Below are 17,900 nucleotides of genomic sequence, written 5' to 3' on the forward strand. Positions count from 1 at the left end.
AGATTTGACTTTCACAACAGTGAACTTCAACATCAAGAAACTGTTTACTTGGCCTGGTAGATATAGCAAATGGGCTGGCAGCTCTTTCCAGTTGATCAGGACTTTACTCTTGAGAATTTAGTAATATGATTTGGGGTTGATCAGTAATATATATTCACTGGCGGTTCGAGGGGGGGGGCAAGGGCCAGATGTGCCCTTTCACTGGCAGAGCCGTGTTGTCTCATTTTACCCAAGTGTGCCCCCCTTTTGAAAATGAGGCCTTTTTAAAATTTTTGCTTGTCTAATTTTCATCGGGAAAATGTGCCCCTGGTCCCCCTCCCCCCTCGTGGAAACCCTAGATCCGCCCCTGTATAGATCATTATTATTTCATATTGTCAGCCGGCAGCAATTATGTTACAGTACCTAACTTCAATCACCATAGGAAATCAAAATTGTCGGCAATTTCAGTCAGGACTATATTTATATGGTAGTGAGTTAGTAATCATTTCGATCTATATTTTTGTTACTAGTATTATATTTGCCTCGTAATTGCCCTTGTCATGACATTCTTAATATTCATTATTGTCTATCTCAACCTTCTTGGTTGTTGTTGTGTATGATCATTATTTTTCACCCCTCCCGAATCTATTCTGGCTTTTTGGCTTTGCTTTGCCAGGATAGATTGCCAAGCTCAGTCCCGTGTACTCAGAATTGTGTGTGTGCAGGATATGATTATGAGTAAGCAATTCTCAGAGTCTGATTCTGAACTTGTTGAAGCAAGGACAAGGTCCGGTTTCACTTCCAAGTTCCATTAGCCTATGTTCTAATTCTAAAGTCTGACAGTGCAAAGATTATGATATTATGTGGTTTATTGTTTCGCCATTCCAAAGTTTCGACAAGAAAATGTTGGGCAGAATTTTTTAGTTAGAGTCTTAGTCATGCATTTTAGTCTTAGACTCTAATTCACTTCACCGATTCAGTCATAAGACTCATATTTCGTTTTTTAATCTCTTTCTCAGTTTCTGACTTCAGTCTTAAAAAAAATTGACTCGTCTGAAATTAACTGAAATCTTCAGTTCATTTCAGATGAGTCAATTTTTTTGTTAGACTGAAGTCAGAAACTGAGAAAGAAAGATTAAAATTAAACAAAAGGCCTGCCTAGGGCCTATTTTGTTATTGTTCGAAAGAGACCTGAAATGAAATACACTGAAAATTTGCCTTGCCCAATTTGAGCCCGGCAGCCACTGTGCAGCGCCAGATCTACGAGGCTCTATGTCTATCCCAGTTTAACGTTAATCGTTGTGTTGAAAGCCTAAACAGTCAGGGTAGCACCAGCAGCAACTCCCATCTTTTGGTCTGACGGGGGGGGGGGGGGCTAAACACCCAGACCTGGTTGTTAGATGGATGCTCTACAATTTGAGCCAATTGCTAGCTCAAGATTTTAATGTATTAAGTGCTTGACGTTATTAATATTTATATCCTACATAGATTAAATCCTGTATAGTGATTGTTTCAAATAGCATCCTGTGACCAAATATATTTCAACTATACTATGATGTTGTGTGACGTCAGACCTCGATATATTTTTAGCTGTACCAATATTCTGACGTCATTAATTATTTTAGAGGACTGGATATCTAGCTAAACTCTCTGAATTTCCGTCTAACTTTAGTACCATCCCTGTAAAAGGGGTTAAAGATCATATTTTGTTTCCAATGTAACCTGTCAAGAGACCCAGGTTTTTTGTTTTGATTTTTGAATGATTTATCTTTATTAGCAAAACAACAAAGCCTTCTCTGCTTTTCATAACAAAATAAAAAAGAAGGGGAAAAGCATTTTGGTGTTGGCTCTGTATCTTTTTCACCTTCTGTCTCCCAAACTCTTGTTTTAACCTCTTTATAACAAAAGACAAGTCAATTTTCCAACATCATCATACCAAGTGCTTTACTATCCATTGTAATGTTTGGATCTCTACCACCATACCCTGTGGTCTGCAGCAAGTTTTGCTCTCTTAAATCTTTTTACTTCTAAGAAGGATATATTGTGGCAAACATGATATGCACCTATAAGTGTTCTTGATAAACTATGTACAGTATCTTCTTGTCAGTTGGCAGAATCGCTCCAAACATGGTATTTACTTAGAGAAAAATTTGTTAAAATCGAGTGGGATATCCCTTTTCCATCTATTGGAGAATGTCAATGTATTTGGTATAATAAAAACCTTTATTCAAAATCAAAACAATATTTCTTTATCAAGATTGGTTAGACAAGGGAATTATGTTTATATCGGATTTACCTAATCATCCCCATTCAGGCAGTAAATTATTTGAAGAACTTGTGTTAGATTTTGACATTAATTTGCGGGATAGGAGAAAGTACAATTTTTTAATGAAAAATATTCCAAAAGATTGGTTGGTGTTATCAGGTTTAACTCCCAATATGATATTTGATGAAATTAAAGCAAAATTGTTTAGTACAAAGAAAATCCCAAAATATGCATACAATGTTATATTAGATTCTTGTGTCCCTGAAAGGAAAATAAACATTTGGAGAGATCTTTCTGTCTCGGATCAAGAGAATTGGGAAAAAATCCATTTAAATAATTTTAAATCTACAATTCTTACACGTATTTGTTCATTTTATTTCAAATTATTTCATAAAGCAATAGGTTTGAATAAGTTTCTGTACAAAATAAAGAGGGAAGATTCTCCAAATTGTGCTTTTTGTAATATTGCCCCAGAAACTTATACTCATTTGTTTATTGAGTGTCCTGTGGTTCAGCCAATCTGGTAGGAGACTATTAAATTCATTAAGGCGAGGACAAAACATTTTTTCAATCCTACTTTTTAAAAAAAAATGTTTAGCTTTGACAACGATAAATTTCTTATCTGTTTCTTTTGCTTAAATGTTATATTTACATATGCAAATTTCGAAGTAAAGTGCCATCTTTTGCAGGCTACAAACCATACATTGTCAGAAATAAGGACCTGGAATACAGATTGCCAAAGAAAAAACAACAAGTTTGCTTTTCATTTTAAGAAATGGAAATTTATATCATGAATACTCAATTGTTTCTTTAATCTGCAAAATGATATGCTCATATTACTTTTGAAGCCTTATGTGACTTTAAGATGTTGCTAGTATATTTTTCCTTTCCCAAAGGTCAACAAAATTGGGTTCATCCAACTCCAATCACCATATCACAATGGTCTGTCTGTCCGTGCCGAAAATTTGGACCACTGTTTGCATGATTTGTAAATAACCCCAAGAATGGTTTAGCCCTCCTCTCTTTCCACTCACTGACTTTTATTGATTATATTTATACATTTAAATTCCATAATATATCACCGTCTTTTGAAAGCTACAGTACTCACACTGCCTGTAATAATAACCTGGAATAATAATGAATCCCCTATAAAGAAAATGGGAATTTAATTTAGGTTTAATCTTAAACGTTGTGTTTGTCATGGTCTGTAGAAAAAGATCATGTAAATGTTTTCAGCGTAAGTTTACAAGAGTTAAAGATGACTGTCATTCTTTTTCGCATACATTGCGTTGTCATGTTTTATTTTTGTTGTTGTTGATTATCATTATTATTGTTAAAATCATTGCTATATTTTTGTTCATGTTTTTTATTTAAGAAGTTCTGCTGTCTTCCATCTTTTATCACATTTTGTTGGCTCTGCATCTTTATCACTTTTGTCTCCCAAACTTCTGTTTTAACCTCTATAACAAAAGATTATTCCATTTTCCAACATCATCAAACCAAGTGCTGAGCATGATCGGTTAAGGGTTCGCATTGAGGTGAAAAAAATTTTTTAAGGTACTTTTATCAAATTTGCTTTTAAAATGATCTTTGATATCTCAGGTTTCAAAAAACTAAGTTTCATGAAGATTGATGATTTCGAAAGTACGGGAATAGTCCATTTTATTCATGGGGGTGCTGCTACCTCTCATCACGGACGGACATTTCTACTCAAATTAAATTCACTCTAGTTTTATTGTTTTTAAAGTTACTCTAATTTGGTTTGGATGTTCTTGCACTCTGAACATTTCTCTATTATCAGACATAATATAGTAGAAAAAAAATATTGGGAACTAATTTTTTTTGGTAGGTGTTAACATTTCCATTTTGAAATTTCCGTCCGTGATGGAAAAAAAGATGAAAAGTTTTTTATTCTTTATCAGAGTAGAAATAAAAAATTAAAAGGTTTAGAGGTATCTCTCTAAACACTGTACATTATTTTATTTGAACATGGCTAAAATCCATACATTTTATCCATATCATAAACTCAGTCAAAAATGATCACGGACGGACATTAATTTGATCACGGACGGACAAAGTTAATTCACTCAAATTCATTTCACTCTAGTTTTATTGTTTTCAAAGTTACTCCAATTTTTTTTAATGGTCTTGCACTCTGAACATTAATCTATCATCAAACATAAATTAGTAGGAAAAAAATATGGAAGTAAACTTTCCTTGTAGATGTTAACATTTCCGTCCGTCCGTGATGAAATTAATGTCCGTCCGTGATCATTTTCATTAGGATAATGTCTATGGATTCAGCTTTTTATTCTTTATCAGAATAGAAACAGAAATAAAAGTGTGTAGAAGTATTTCACTGGACACTGTTCATCATTTTATTTGAACATAGCTAAAATCCATACATTTTATGCATTTAATAAATCAATGAAAAATGATCACGGACGGACATTAATTTCATCACGGACGGACGAGTGAAATACTTGTGGAAAGATTCATATATGCAAATGAGAAACTTTGCTGAGCAGATTATGAGTTTAATTTTAGCTTCTAATTGCAGTGAAAAATGGCTCTGAGAATTATTCAGAACTCAAATGGAATAAGCCTACAACTCTTCACAATTTTTTGTGATATCTTTGTTTGGCCGTTATTGGGGCTATATTGTTGTCAGGAAAATTGTTAAGCATTATTGGAATGCAGATAGAGTTGAAAAGCTACATGTACATGTATATGCCAAAAAAGCGGGAAACAAAGTATGGCAAGAACACGTCCAAAGCTGTAGATTTCATCAATTCAAGCTTGCAGAAAGTGATGGAGAAGAAGTAGAATGCAATGCATAATCTGATAAGAAGAAAAATCAATTTTTCCATGTACAAACTTATGGATTCACAATGCTTCTAACAGAACATAGGTTTGTGAAAATTACATGAATACCTTTTTTCGAAGTCCATTTTGGAGCTAATTTTAAGCAAATCACTTATCTGGTAAACTGAAAATGCATAAAGCTCGCACTGCAGTGTTTAGAAGTTAAGCTTTGGATTGGAATATCAATTTCAATTTTGGATTCGGTCAGGGCCTAAATACATGAGGGCTGTTGATGTTATGGGGTGTCTCCGCTTTAATGCAAAAGATGGATTTAAAGAGAGCCCCTGACAAGTGTTGATCCAACAAACAAGCATAAGGATCAGTGACCTGTTAATCTTTTAGATTTAGTTTTTGGACCTTAAAAAACATCTTTGCTCTTGGAAAATTAATGCCTAAAATCATCATGATCATAAAAATACTTGTATCAACATGATCAATAATCAACTAGCTGTTGATTTAGAACCTACTTGTATTCTACACTTTAAAAGACAATAGGGGAAGGCGGGGTAAGTTGTGACACTTTTTGCATTTTGCACGTTAGAATTGATATGACTAGTAATATTGTAGAAATAAGTACCTTACCTTTAAATTTGATTCTTGGGAAATATTTTTCACCTATATATAACTTTCTACCCCCACGCTGAATGTCATTGTGACCTTTGAAAAAAAGGATGTCAAATTGCTCAACTTGCCCCATCTGTGGGGTAAGTTGTGCCATCGTCTGGGGTAAGTTGAGCCACAAAAACTATGTAAAAAATGTATGCGGGAAGAACCAGGATGTCAATTTTTCATTTAAAGTCTTTTCACTTGCTAATTCTCTATGAATACTAACATCTTCTAAAAGTAAAAGGACTGTCATGTGAATTTGCTCCTTTCTGCCTGCATATTAATGGCTTTTTACGTTTTTTTTTTTGTTATACATCACTTATTCTTTACGTTTGATTTTGACAAGAAATGTGTTAAGAGCAATCGTATGTCTAGATTATACTGTGCGTCTAGCATAGAAATCAAGTTGCTACATCTTAAATCAAGTTGCAGCAACTTGATTGAAGTTGTAGCAACTTGATTGTGCAACTAATACTGTTTAATATTATTAAAATATGTACAAATCATCAAAACAATTGCATTTGTTTACCAAAAAAGTACTAAGAACTTTTTACAGAGTACTTCCATTGTATTTTAATTGTGTCCGTCCGTGATGTCCGTCCATGATGTCCGTCCGTGATGGAAAATATTTGCAATTCTCTCGGAAGTTTGATATTGGTTAAGAATTCAATATGCTGAACATAGAAGCTAACATACCCGAGTGTTAGGTGCATTAACAATAATTGGTCCATGTAAAGCTGTTTAGATAGAAACAATAAAAATGTACAAAAATTCTAAAAACCACATTTCTATCTTGTCCGTCCGTGATATGGCACATTTAGTGGATACCTGTGTTTGTAGGTAACCATGGCAACAAACTTTTTTAATCATTCAGCATACTATGTCCTACCCTTCACTATAAAACACAAAGGAACCTTGTTCATCTTATTCCTAATTTGTTACAAGCCTTCAAAACATTCAAAATCTATCAAATGTCCGTCCGTGATGAACCGATCATGCGCACTTCACTCTCCCTGTATTGTAATGTTTGACCTCTACCACCATACCCTGTGGGCTGCAGCAATTAAGTTCGACAATCTTCCATCTCTTATCACATGGTCTATTAACACAAATTTTCTCTTCTCTTTCAGATCACATTGTGAATGATAAAGGAATGTAACATGGATCCAAGCTATCGCCAGGGTTTTTATCCGTCTGTCGAGAGAGAACAGGATCAGCGCCATCCCCACCACACACTCCATCACCCCCAGTTACAGCAGCAACACCTACAACACTACCAGATCCCTTTCCACATCTCACCACAGCAGCCCCCGTTCATGGTTGACCAGGTCGAGCCGTTGAGGAATAGGGAAGAGTTTGGAAATGGCCAGGTTATGCTTCGTTCCATCTATACTGGTAAGTTTTTTGTTTTTTTTTTTTTTTGTAACCACCCTCCCCCCACCACCCTCAAGTGGAGGAAGATAGAACTGTATGGCAGCAGGACCTGCTGTATGAAGTTTAATACTGTTTTGGTAACTCTCATGAAATCCTTGATTTGTTGAGAAAGTTACCATTTGCACTGACTAGAAAATGATTCATCATAATTACAGCAGGTCCTGTAACCATAACTCTTTAAACTGAATTGCATTGAGTAGCTTTATTGTATATAAAGGATTTTTTTTCTTTCAATGATTCACGTAAATGTACTATACAAAAAAAAACGATACATGTCAGTCACAAAATGAAATTGAATGAAATTCAAATAGGATATTAAATCGTTTTCTGGGTCCAGTTTAATAAAGACTTTCAACTAATTTTGTCATTATTGCAATTACCATGATAATTTTGGTTATGATTGGCTGTTGAGTCATTTAATACCATGGTTGCCATAATGACAACTTTAGATGAGACAGACCTTGGGTCTATCATTTTTCTGTTTTTGTTTGTTCTTGACTGAAATGAAGGCGTAAAATTTAATTCTGTTGCACTTCTGAAGGCATCTTCCAACCCATCAAAACGCCTTGGCATGGCCCCAGCTGACATATGATTACATTTACATCATTTTCATTTTTTTATGTCGGGTACAGGATCTGTACATCCAAATGCCAACACAAGTCTTCAGGCCTCCAGTGAGCATCCTGTTAATTATTCTCCGGGCCTTCAACATGTCACCTTACTCCAGCCTACCACCCAATCATCAGGCTTCCCATCCTCTACCTCTCCTACCACCTGTCAGGCCGGTATCTTCACCCCTCCACCGGTAATCACCAGTGACCACACCCCTGTGATTACCCCTCTTGATCCTGCAGCCAGCAGTGGAATCATCGGCAAAGAGCAACCTGACACTCCAAACTGTCTCACTCCTGCTAACCTTCAGTCCGATCCAATCACTGCGCCTACCTCAACCTTTCCCTCCACTATCACCTCCATCCGTCAGACCGTTCTATCCCATCCGACTATCGTCCCACCAAACATTAGTTCACAATCCAGAACACCAAATGTCCTAACACCATCATCCGCTTTGCAGAAGAATTTGGTTGTATCACAAAGTGTCTTTAACTTGAGAGGACGGAAGTCAAGAGAAAAGTCCAAAAGGGAGGAGAAGACGCCAGAAGCAGATTTGCCAGATTTCTTACATTTTAAGTTTGATTCAGAGGATAAGGAGAACATCAGGGGTGTGATCGCAACTGGATTGGTAGAGAAGGGGACAATGTTTGGTCCATATGAAGGCAATCTATTGGATGAAGACAGTGGAGCTCATAAGGAATCTACTTGGGAGGTATGTCAATAATGGAGAGAGAAAGAATATATATGAAGTATTGTGTTTAGATGATTGCAAAACAAGAATGTGGGTGTGATGGATATCCAACAATATTGTTATTGATATCAAAGATACTACAAGGGGATGATCGGACACTTCGTCAATTTTTTTTAACGTTCGTTAATGCTCATGGGGTAGGGCGCCCAACAGCGTTTAGTAAGTAAACCTCACATCGGCATGCTGCTGTGTATCAAACATATGGCAAAATGAGTGACGGCATTTTGGAGAGGGCTCAATCTTAACCTAAGTTTAAGTTTTTGAAATGTCATCATAACTTAGAAAATATGTGGACCTAGTTCATGAAACTTGGACATTAAGTTAATCAAGTATCACCGAACATCCTGCATGAGTTTCATGTCACATGACCAAGGTCAAAGGTCATTTAGGGTCAATGAACTTTGGCCGAATTGGGGGTATTTGTTGAATTTGATATATGTCCAATTTGATATATGACAAATATGGCGGCGTAGGTGTTAAGACGTGTGCGGAGACCTCATAATCTTAATTTTGAACTCGAGCCTCTCAAACTCTCGGATTTATTCGGACTTCACGTGATTTGTTTATCTCCTATGTTCTACATTTGATTATGAGCAATTATAATCTCCGGAAACCCAACAAAAAGGCTAAAAAACACGGAATATCTGCTCCTGAGAAAGTAACTGAGGTGAGTGCCACAATGTTATCAGCGACTGAAGTGACCGCACCGGGGAATGGCGGCGCCACGGCGCCAGCTGGGAGTGCCGACTCTGGTGGTATCCCGCAGGCAACCAAAGCCGCTATTGACGATTACTTTCGGCATACTACCGCCAGTTTTCAAACTATGATTCGAAATGCAATGGATAGCTTACTTGAGAATGTCCGTAGAGTTGAAACTGAACTGGGAAAAGTGATAGAGTTTGAGAGCAAAAGAATAGATGACTTGGAGAGGAAGAATGTAAGTCTTGAGAAGAAAGTGGGAAACTTAGAGAAAGAAGTCAGCCTGCTTCGCGACAACGTTGTGCATCTAGAAGGAGACATCAACAAGGGAGAAAGATTTTCACGACGAAATAATTTTCGACTTGTGGGGATCAAAGAAGCCGAGAATTCTTCGCAGGAAGATTGTGTCTCCCTCGTCGAAGAGATCCTACGTGATAAGTTCGGAATAGCTGCACGCATCGAGAGGGCTCATCGCGATGGAGCAAAACGCGAAAATCGACCACGCCATATTCTCGTCAAGTCGCTGTCATATCGCGATAAAATACAAGTGATGAAAAGCGCCAGGGAAAAGCTCAAGAATGCCGGGTTTTTTGTTGTTGATGACCTCACCAAGGTGGATCTAGTCGAGAAACGAAAATGGGCTGAACGAGTCAAGACCATGTATAACGCAGGAACTAAGCTACGTTTCTACGCGGGGAAATGGAGAGGGAATGGTGGAGAGCCTTATAAGTTTGAATGATGAGGTAATCCATTTTGTCCGCCATCTTTATTTACTACATCTCTATTTTTAATCTAGAAAGCAATCAGTTTCACTATCGAAACATGAATGATCTCTATAAGTACAATATTTGATTTAACTCTTTGAACTCGCTCTGACTACAAGTATATTACACCTGCTAGAAACGATGTTACTATATTTCATGCAGTTATGAACGACAACAGCTGGATATTGACCTTTTAGGAAAATAAATTAGTGATTACATTCTTTAAACATATTTGTCACAGCATACTATGGAGCTGAGTTATATTTTTAGTTTCACTGATTAGCAACAATTACAACAAAACTGTGTTGCTCATGACAAACTGATTAAACGCCAGCTGCAATTCGAATTGCTGATAAACTTTTGAAACGACAAATTCTTTGTGGATCTGTTTTTTTCTTTTTCTTTTTTGTTCTCCCTACCACATTCTAATTCAATGCGAAAGTTCCTCTTCTGTAATCTGAGGTCAAGCTAGTCTTACAATAGCATTCAACAAAAACATTTGTTTTTTACTGTATTTATATTCGTATAAATGCCTTATTGCGTATCGCTGTGCCATATTTTTAGCATGTCACAATATTTTTGTACTTAATTTGATTATCAGTCTTGAAATAATCTACAATAATTATTACTTTACTTATATAAACGCAAGTCAGCAAGTAATTTTAGTATATCTTTGTGTCAGTCGTGTATCGATTCATAAATATTACTGTTACAATTATTTATTACAAGATGCAAGGAAGGTGATTGCCTTTATGCACATTCTCATTAATGTGTGCAAGTATTTTTTATATGAATGTTTATTTCATGATGGAAAGTAATACAGATTTGCAACTAAATGAAACTATTGAAGTTTCTCCTTGCCAATATTATTTACCCCATGAATTCGAAAATAAGATTACTTTCAAAGATGAACACTTTAGTATTCTTCATGTCAATGCAAGAAGTTTGTGTAAGAATTTTGATGCTTTTCAAGAATTGCTCTCTTCTGTTAAATATGAATATAGTCTTATATGTGTAACTGAAACATGGTTAAATGACAAATCTCCAGAATTATTTAATATCAGTGGTTATTCACTTCTTCATGTTGATAGAAATAATACGAAAGGCGGTGGTGTTGCTATATATATTAAGGAAACATATCAATTTAAAATTAGGAAAGACTTAAATTTTCAGAATAATAGTGCTGAATCATTATTTATTGAGGTTGACAACTGTAATTCAAAAAACTCAGTGATAGGTGTTGTTTATCGACCACCTCATTTAAATATTGAATCTTTTTTTCTTTGATCTAGATATTGTTCTTCATAAACTTGCAAATGAACATAAAGACATATACTTATCTGGTGATTTCAATATTGATATTCTGGATGTAAACAAACAGAGTCAAACGTTTGTCAACTTATTAAATTCGTATGCATTATACCCTTTTATAGATAAACCTACCCGTATATCTGTTGCAAGTTCCTCTTTAATCGATAATATTTTTTCCAACACTGACAAGCAACATGTATCGTCTGGTATATTATATTCAGATATTTCTGACCATCTTCCTATTTTCATGATCACTACACTTAGACAAAACAAAAAGCATATTGCAAAATCTAAATACATTCGAAGGATGTCTCCTGAAAATATTCAAACTTTTGTAACCGAACTTCAATCCGAACATTGGGAAGATGTTTTATCTTGTAACGTTGCTGATACAGCATATAAATTATTCATTGAAAAATTGCATTATCACTTAGACCGTAACATTCCAAAAATTAGACTGAAAAAGTCATCAAAAACCCCAGAAAACCATGGATTACTTTTGGGATTGTAAAATCAATTCGAAAAAGAAATAAACTTTATAAGATTAGTTTAAAGAATTCTTCTCCTGAAAATATTACTAAATATAAAAGATATAGAAATGTTTTAACATGTATTATTAAAAATGCAAAGAAATCATATTATTCGCAAAAATTTGAAAATACCAAAGGCGATATGTCAGCTACTTGGAAAAATATTAACGAGTTATTGGGAAAAACAAAGGATGTTAATGTAAATCATAAATATTTACATGGCGATGTTGTATATGAAACATTGGATGATATTGTTAACGGTTTTAATGATTATTTTATCAATGTTGGGCAAGAACAAGCATCAAAAATACCTAATACTACTACTAATTTTGCAGATTACTTACGGAATTCATGTCAACATACATTATTTTTTATCCAACAAATTCTGAGGAAATATTAAAAATTGTTAATAATCTTAAAACCAGACGTTCCTATGGATATGATGAGATAAGTAACAATCTCCTTAAAAATATTATATTAACAATCATAATTCCTTTTACTCATATATGTAATATTTCAATGTCATCTGGAGTTTTTCCTTGTGACATGAAAGTTGCAAAAGTCACTCCTATATATAAAAAGGACGACCGCACACTTATTGCGAATTATCGCCCCATTTCTGTTCTCTCATCATTTTCAAAAATATTAGAACGCCTTGTTTACAACAGATTAGTCTCATTTTTGTCATTACATAATTTATTTAATCCATCCCAATATGGTTTTCGTAAACTTCATTCTGCTGATTTAGCTCTTGTTGATCTTTATGATAAAATATCTTCTCTTTTGGCAAAAAAGGAGCATGTAATTTGTGTTTTCATGGACTTAAGCAAAGCCTTCGACACCCTGGATCATAATATCTTACTTTATAAATTAAAATATTTCGGAGTCAGAGGTACTACCCTTAATTGGTTTAAAAGTTATATTTCTAATAGGCAACAATTTACATGTATAAATTCAGTTAGTTCTCGTTTGCAGTATATAAATTGTGGTGTACCACAAGGTTCAATCTTAGGCCCCTTTTATTTCTTCTTTATATTAATGATATTGTTTATTCTTCACCTCTATTGCAATATATCCTCTATGCTGATGACACTACAGTTATTTCTTCGAGCTCTGATAAAAAAAGGCTTTTTGAAATTTTGAATAATGAATTGCCCAAAATATCCACATGGTTCCAAAGTAATAAATTATCGTTAAACTTGCAAAAAACATATTATGTTAATTTCAAGAGCTCTAAAGCATTATCTGATCAATATACAGAAGAAATAAAAATAAGTAATATTTCTATAGCACAAAGAAACAATGTGAGGTTTTTAGGTGTCATTATAGATGAGTTCTTAACGTGGGATGATCATATATCTAAAATACTCACATCTATGTCACGATGCATAGGGATAATGTTTAAAGTAAAATACTATTTGCCTATTCAAGCATTACTCTCAATTTATAATTCTATTTTACTGCCACATGTAACTTACTGTAATATTGTTTGGGGCTCATTCAAATCAAAAAATCATATCTTCTTATTGCAAAAGAAAGCTGTTCGTTTATGTGCTGGTGTTGGTTATTATGAAAATACTGATCCCCTCTTTAATCGTTTTAAAACTTTGAAAATGGATGACATACATATATTTCAAATTGCTTTGTTTATGTATCGATTTTACTGTCGTCAATTACCAACCACGTTTAATCATATGTTCGTTTTAAATTCTTTCATTCATAATTATCCTACGAGAACTTCGACAAATGTTCATTTATTAAACCCAATAACCGCTTTAGCTCATAGGTCAATAAGACATACTGGTCCTGATACCTGGAATAATATACCCATAACAATACGTTACGCTTCTACATTGAATAAATTTAAGTTCGATTTCAAACATTTTATTATTAACAGCTATTCGATCTAAGTCATTGGTTTTTTTTGTTTTGTTTTGTTTTTTTTTTGTTTAATACTTACAAAAATAAACAAATTACTATCTTTCGATACACGGCTGACATATCATCATTATAATTATGTAATATTATTTATTTTTATATCTTTGTGGCATGCTTGATGTTTCTCATTTTGGCCCTGCTGCGTATATGGAGAATGTAAATGTTATTTTATTTTTATTTAAAAAAAAGAAAAAAAAAGACGCATTCAGGGCCGTATAGTCATTTCTTGAGGGGTGTCCTTTTCAAGCCTCTGTGCTTATGACTGTCCCCTCCCATGTAATGATTGTTCTGATATTTGAATATTGTTAATTCGTTTTATGTTGTATGTTCAGTTGTTGCATGGAAATAAAATAATCAATCAATCAATCAATTACCATCATAACTTTGAAATGGATCTGATTCATAACATCTTTTGCGAGTTATACATGTAGTAGTTTTCAAAGTCAGTACTGCTGCTATATTGAATCGCGTGATGCAGGTGAGACTGCCAGAGGCAATTCCACTTGTTTTTTTCCAAAAGTGTGGTTAGATTTTAATATTTCCACTCTATAGAACAATTTTTTTCTTAATTTGTGTCATCACAGCTTTGCTTACGAGGCAAGGTCTTTCTGTACATTGATGGCAAACGCAAGGGCCGTTCACATATGATGTCCTATGTGCAGTGCGCACGGAATGAATCTGAACAGAACCTGGAGGCCGTCCAGTCGTTTGGTGACGTCTACTTCCGAGCGATGAAGACGATTGAGCCGGGAGAAGAGCTCAAGGTGTTCTATAGTGAGGTGTACAGTGACATCGTGGGATTTAAAATGAAATTGGATGATCTTATCTATCATGAAGGTAGGTTTTTGTCTGACCTGCATAGCAGAGTGAGACTATAGGCGCCGCTTTTCCGACGGCGGTGGCAGCGTCAACACCAAATCTTTATCTAAGGTTAAGTTTCTTAAATGACAGCATAAAGTATATGGACCTAGTTCATGAAACTTGGCCATAAGGGTAATCAAGTATTACTGAACATTCTGCTTGAGTTTCAGGTCACATGACCAGTGTCAAAGGTCAATGAACTTTGGCCATAATGGGGTATCTGTTGAATTGCCATCATAACTTTGAAAGTTTATGGATCTGATTCATGAAACTTGGACATAAGAGTAATCAAGTATCTTTGAACATCTGATGCGAGTTTCAGGTCACATAGATAATGTCAAAGGTCATTTAAGGTCATTGAACTTTGGCCATTTTAGAGGTAATTATTAGATTGCTGTCATAACTTTCAAAGTTTATAGATATAGTGTATAAAATGTGGATATAGGGGTAATCAAGTATCACTGACAAGTTTTAGGTCACATGATCAAGGTCAAGTGTCAATGAATGTAGTATTGTATCATTATATGAATGGTGGCTTTTGTGAATAATTATTTTATAGTAGTTTCAAAGTCAGCACTACTGCTATATTGGTTTGTGTGATGCAGGTGAGACAGCCAGAGGCAATCCACTTATTTAATTGTCAAAGGATGAGGGGGCAACAGGCCTCCTATGAAATTTTAAGCAGTGAAAAAATGAAAGTAAGAGAAAAGAGGAGGTTAATTTCTCAAGTGTAAAACTGTATAATGTGCCTTATTTTCTATACCTAGTGTAAAGTATGTGATCTTTAGACCTTCTCCCCCCCCCCCTTGCCCCAAATTGTTACATATATGTACAGTATTAAAAAAGTTGCTCTTCTAGATGACTGATAAATGTTTTAATCAATTCTTTGAATACTAATTGAAAAGGCCCACAATCATGTTCAAACAATCCTGAAAAAAAAACATGAGTGTTGAAGTACATGTAGATGACAGGATATCTTAAGCAATTCTTGTTTTTTGTTTTCCACAGATGATGATGACTTTGAATGCAAGCAATGCAGCACTAGGCTTCCATCTGCCAAGAGAATGCTAAGACACATCAAGTTTGATCATGAGACTGATTCCTCAAAGGAGCTATGTCCCATTGTAACATGGAAGGTAAAGTCCAAGACTGACATTGAGAACATTCATCCAAGCTCTGAACAAGCTAATGAGAAAGAAGACAGCACTGAGACAAGCAAGCACTACACCTGCACTGTCTGTGGTAAGAACTTCCCAACTGAAGGAAGGCTGGAGGCTCATGCCATGTTCCACGAGTTCACCGAAGACCACACCTGCCCAGTATGCGGAGAGAGACAGAGGAATACATTCATGCTGACAAAACACATGGCAAGGCACGTCAGTAGGACCCACAAGTGCAGCAAATGTGACAAGGCGTATAAAACCAGAGGAGCGCTGTACAGACATGAGCGAGATATGCATGGTATACCAGTGGTCAGGAACCATAAGTGCAGGATATGTCCCATTCGCTTCGCCAAGAAGCTTGAGTGCTTGAAGCATGAGATGACACACAGAGAATTCAAGGATGTTGTAGGCACGCCAAAGAAGAGAGCTTGCAAGATGAACGTAGAACCTGATAAAAGAACCAAACAGCAGACAAAGAATGATGATAATATTGAAAATGTCATTGGAAGCTCAGATTCTGTCGGAAACGAAAGATTATCCATTCCTGAAGAAGAAAAAAATCACAATGCTAGCATTAAAACCAGTAGGGGGGACACTGAAAGATTGCCCATGCAGCCTCGTAATCGGAAACCAAAGGCAAAAACAAAGGCAAGGGGTAAACCCCAGGAGCCCCAAGACATGTTGGGTAAAGCGGCTGACTATTACATCAAACCGAGACCTTTCAAGTGTCGCTACTGCTCCAAGAGGTATGTTGATAAGACCAAAGCTTATGAGCATGAGAAGGAAGTCCACGAAGGCAAAGGAACATATAAATGCACAGACTGTGGAAGGATGTTCATGAACGAAGCCCGTTTCTTGGATCACGTCAAGAACCATGAACAGCATCGGTTGTACAGATGCAACCTCTGTGCTCGATCCTTCGCCTCAGAGACTGCTTTGAACAACCATCAAGGCGAACACAACGGTCTGAAACCTTACAAGTGTGACCTCTGTGGACGTGGCTTCCGTGTCAAGAATGCCGTCTACCAGCACAAGAGACGTATGCACCAGACACGGCAAATGCGCTTCTTCTGCACTGTCTGCAACAAGGGCTTCCCGGACAAAGGTGGCCTGACCAAGCATGAGAGACGCCACAAGGGTATCCGACCCTTTGTGTGTTTGGTGTGTGGGAAAGGATTCACTGTGAAGCATAGCTTACAGGTTCACATGCAGAGTATGCATGAAGAGAAGAGACCCTTCACCTGTCACATCTGCTTGAAGACATTCTCCTTGAATCATAGCTTTACGTCTCACATGTTCAGGCACAAGATACAGGGTGGGGAACCTTCAGAACATTTCCAACAACAACAGCAATCTTAGAGGAATGGCAATTCAAATCACCTACATGTATTGCTATTATGTCTATGGCGATGTTAAGATTATATTTTATTGAACAAGATAATGATATTACTAGAAACTTGGTTTGAGCAATCACATTATGGTGCAATAACTTTAGGCCTACACGTCTTGATGCCATTTTACTACTCTGTCAAATAGACAAATGACACAAAATGTTCTTTCCGTATATCAGATCAACATTGATTTATTTGACTTTACATTTACTTTCTGGTACCAAAATTTACTCATAAACAATAATAGAAATAGCTCTATTGAACTTGAAAACGGAGTAGTTTGTATTTTGTGTGTGCTTTATACTCATGCATAATAAGTTGGTTGAATTTTTTTGGCAAGGTTTAGTGGTAGGTAAGAAAACAAAAAACAATAAAGGGGGGGGGGGTGAGACCCCAGTGTCTATGGGCATCGTTAATTAGAAGGTGGATACCATGCTACATAATATAGTACAGACTTTCAAAATGAATCCTAAAAAGTAATCATATGTACATCTCAAGTATCCAACTAAGACTACCATTAATAATCATGTTTCCCCCCACCCTAAACATAGCAACAAGAATTGCATTTTTTTATGTTAAGGTGAAACATCGCCCAACCGTGAAAAACAACCCATTTATGATTTTGTGTACGAGCATACAGTGACCACCTGGTAATGGCAGTACCCCCATACTCCCCCCCCCCCCCACCATCGTGTGATGCAGAGAACAAAAGGCAGAACAGAGTGGGAGA

At 35.9% G+C, this 17,900-nt stretch overlaps 1 protein-coding gene across 3 annotated transcripts; it reads left to right on the plus strand.

Moving 5' to 3' along the window:
• Window positions 1-381: 381 nt before the first annotated feature.
• On the plus strand, window positions 382-17,432 carry LOC121420307 (zinc finger protein 615-like). Of its 3 annotated transcripts, none has more exons than XM_041614885.1 (5): window positions 382-469; window positions 6,847-7,111; window positions 7,783-8,474; window positions 14,340-14,592; window positions 15,625-17,432. In XM_041614885.1, the coding sequence occupies exons 2-5, from the start codon at window positions 6,859-6,861 to the stop codon at window positions 17,136-17,138; spliced, it is 2,712 nt and encodes a 903-aa protein (XP_041470819.1). In that variant the 5' UTR covers window positions 382-469; window positions 6,847-6,858; the 3' UTR covers window positions 17,139-17,432. The 3 variants fall into 3 exon arrangements, with proteins under 3 accessions (XP_041470819.1, XP_041470821.1, XP_041470820.1); XM_041614887.1 differs by having other exon boundaries at window positions 399-466; XM_041614886.1 differs by having other exon boundaries at window positions 447-473.
• The last annotated feature ends 468 nt before the right edge of the window (window positions 17,433-17,900 follow it).

The sequence above is a fragment of the Lytechinus variegatus genome, chromosome 8, assembly GCF_018143015.1.
Source record: "Lytechinus variegatus isolate NC3 chromosome 8, Lvar_3.0, whole genome shotgun sequence".
Lineage (NCBI taxonomy): Eukaryota > Metazoa > Echinodermata > Echinoidea > Temnopleuroida > Toxopneustidae > Lytechinus > Lytechinus variegatus.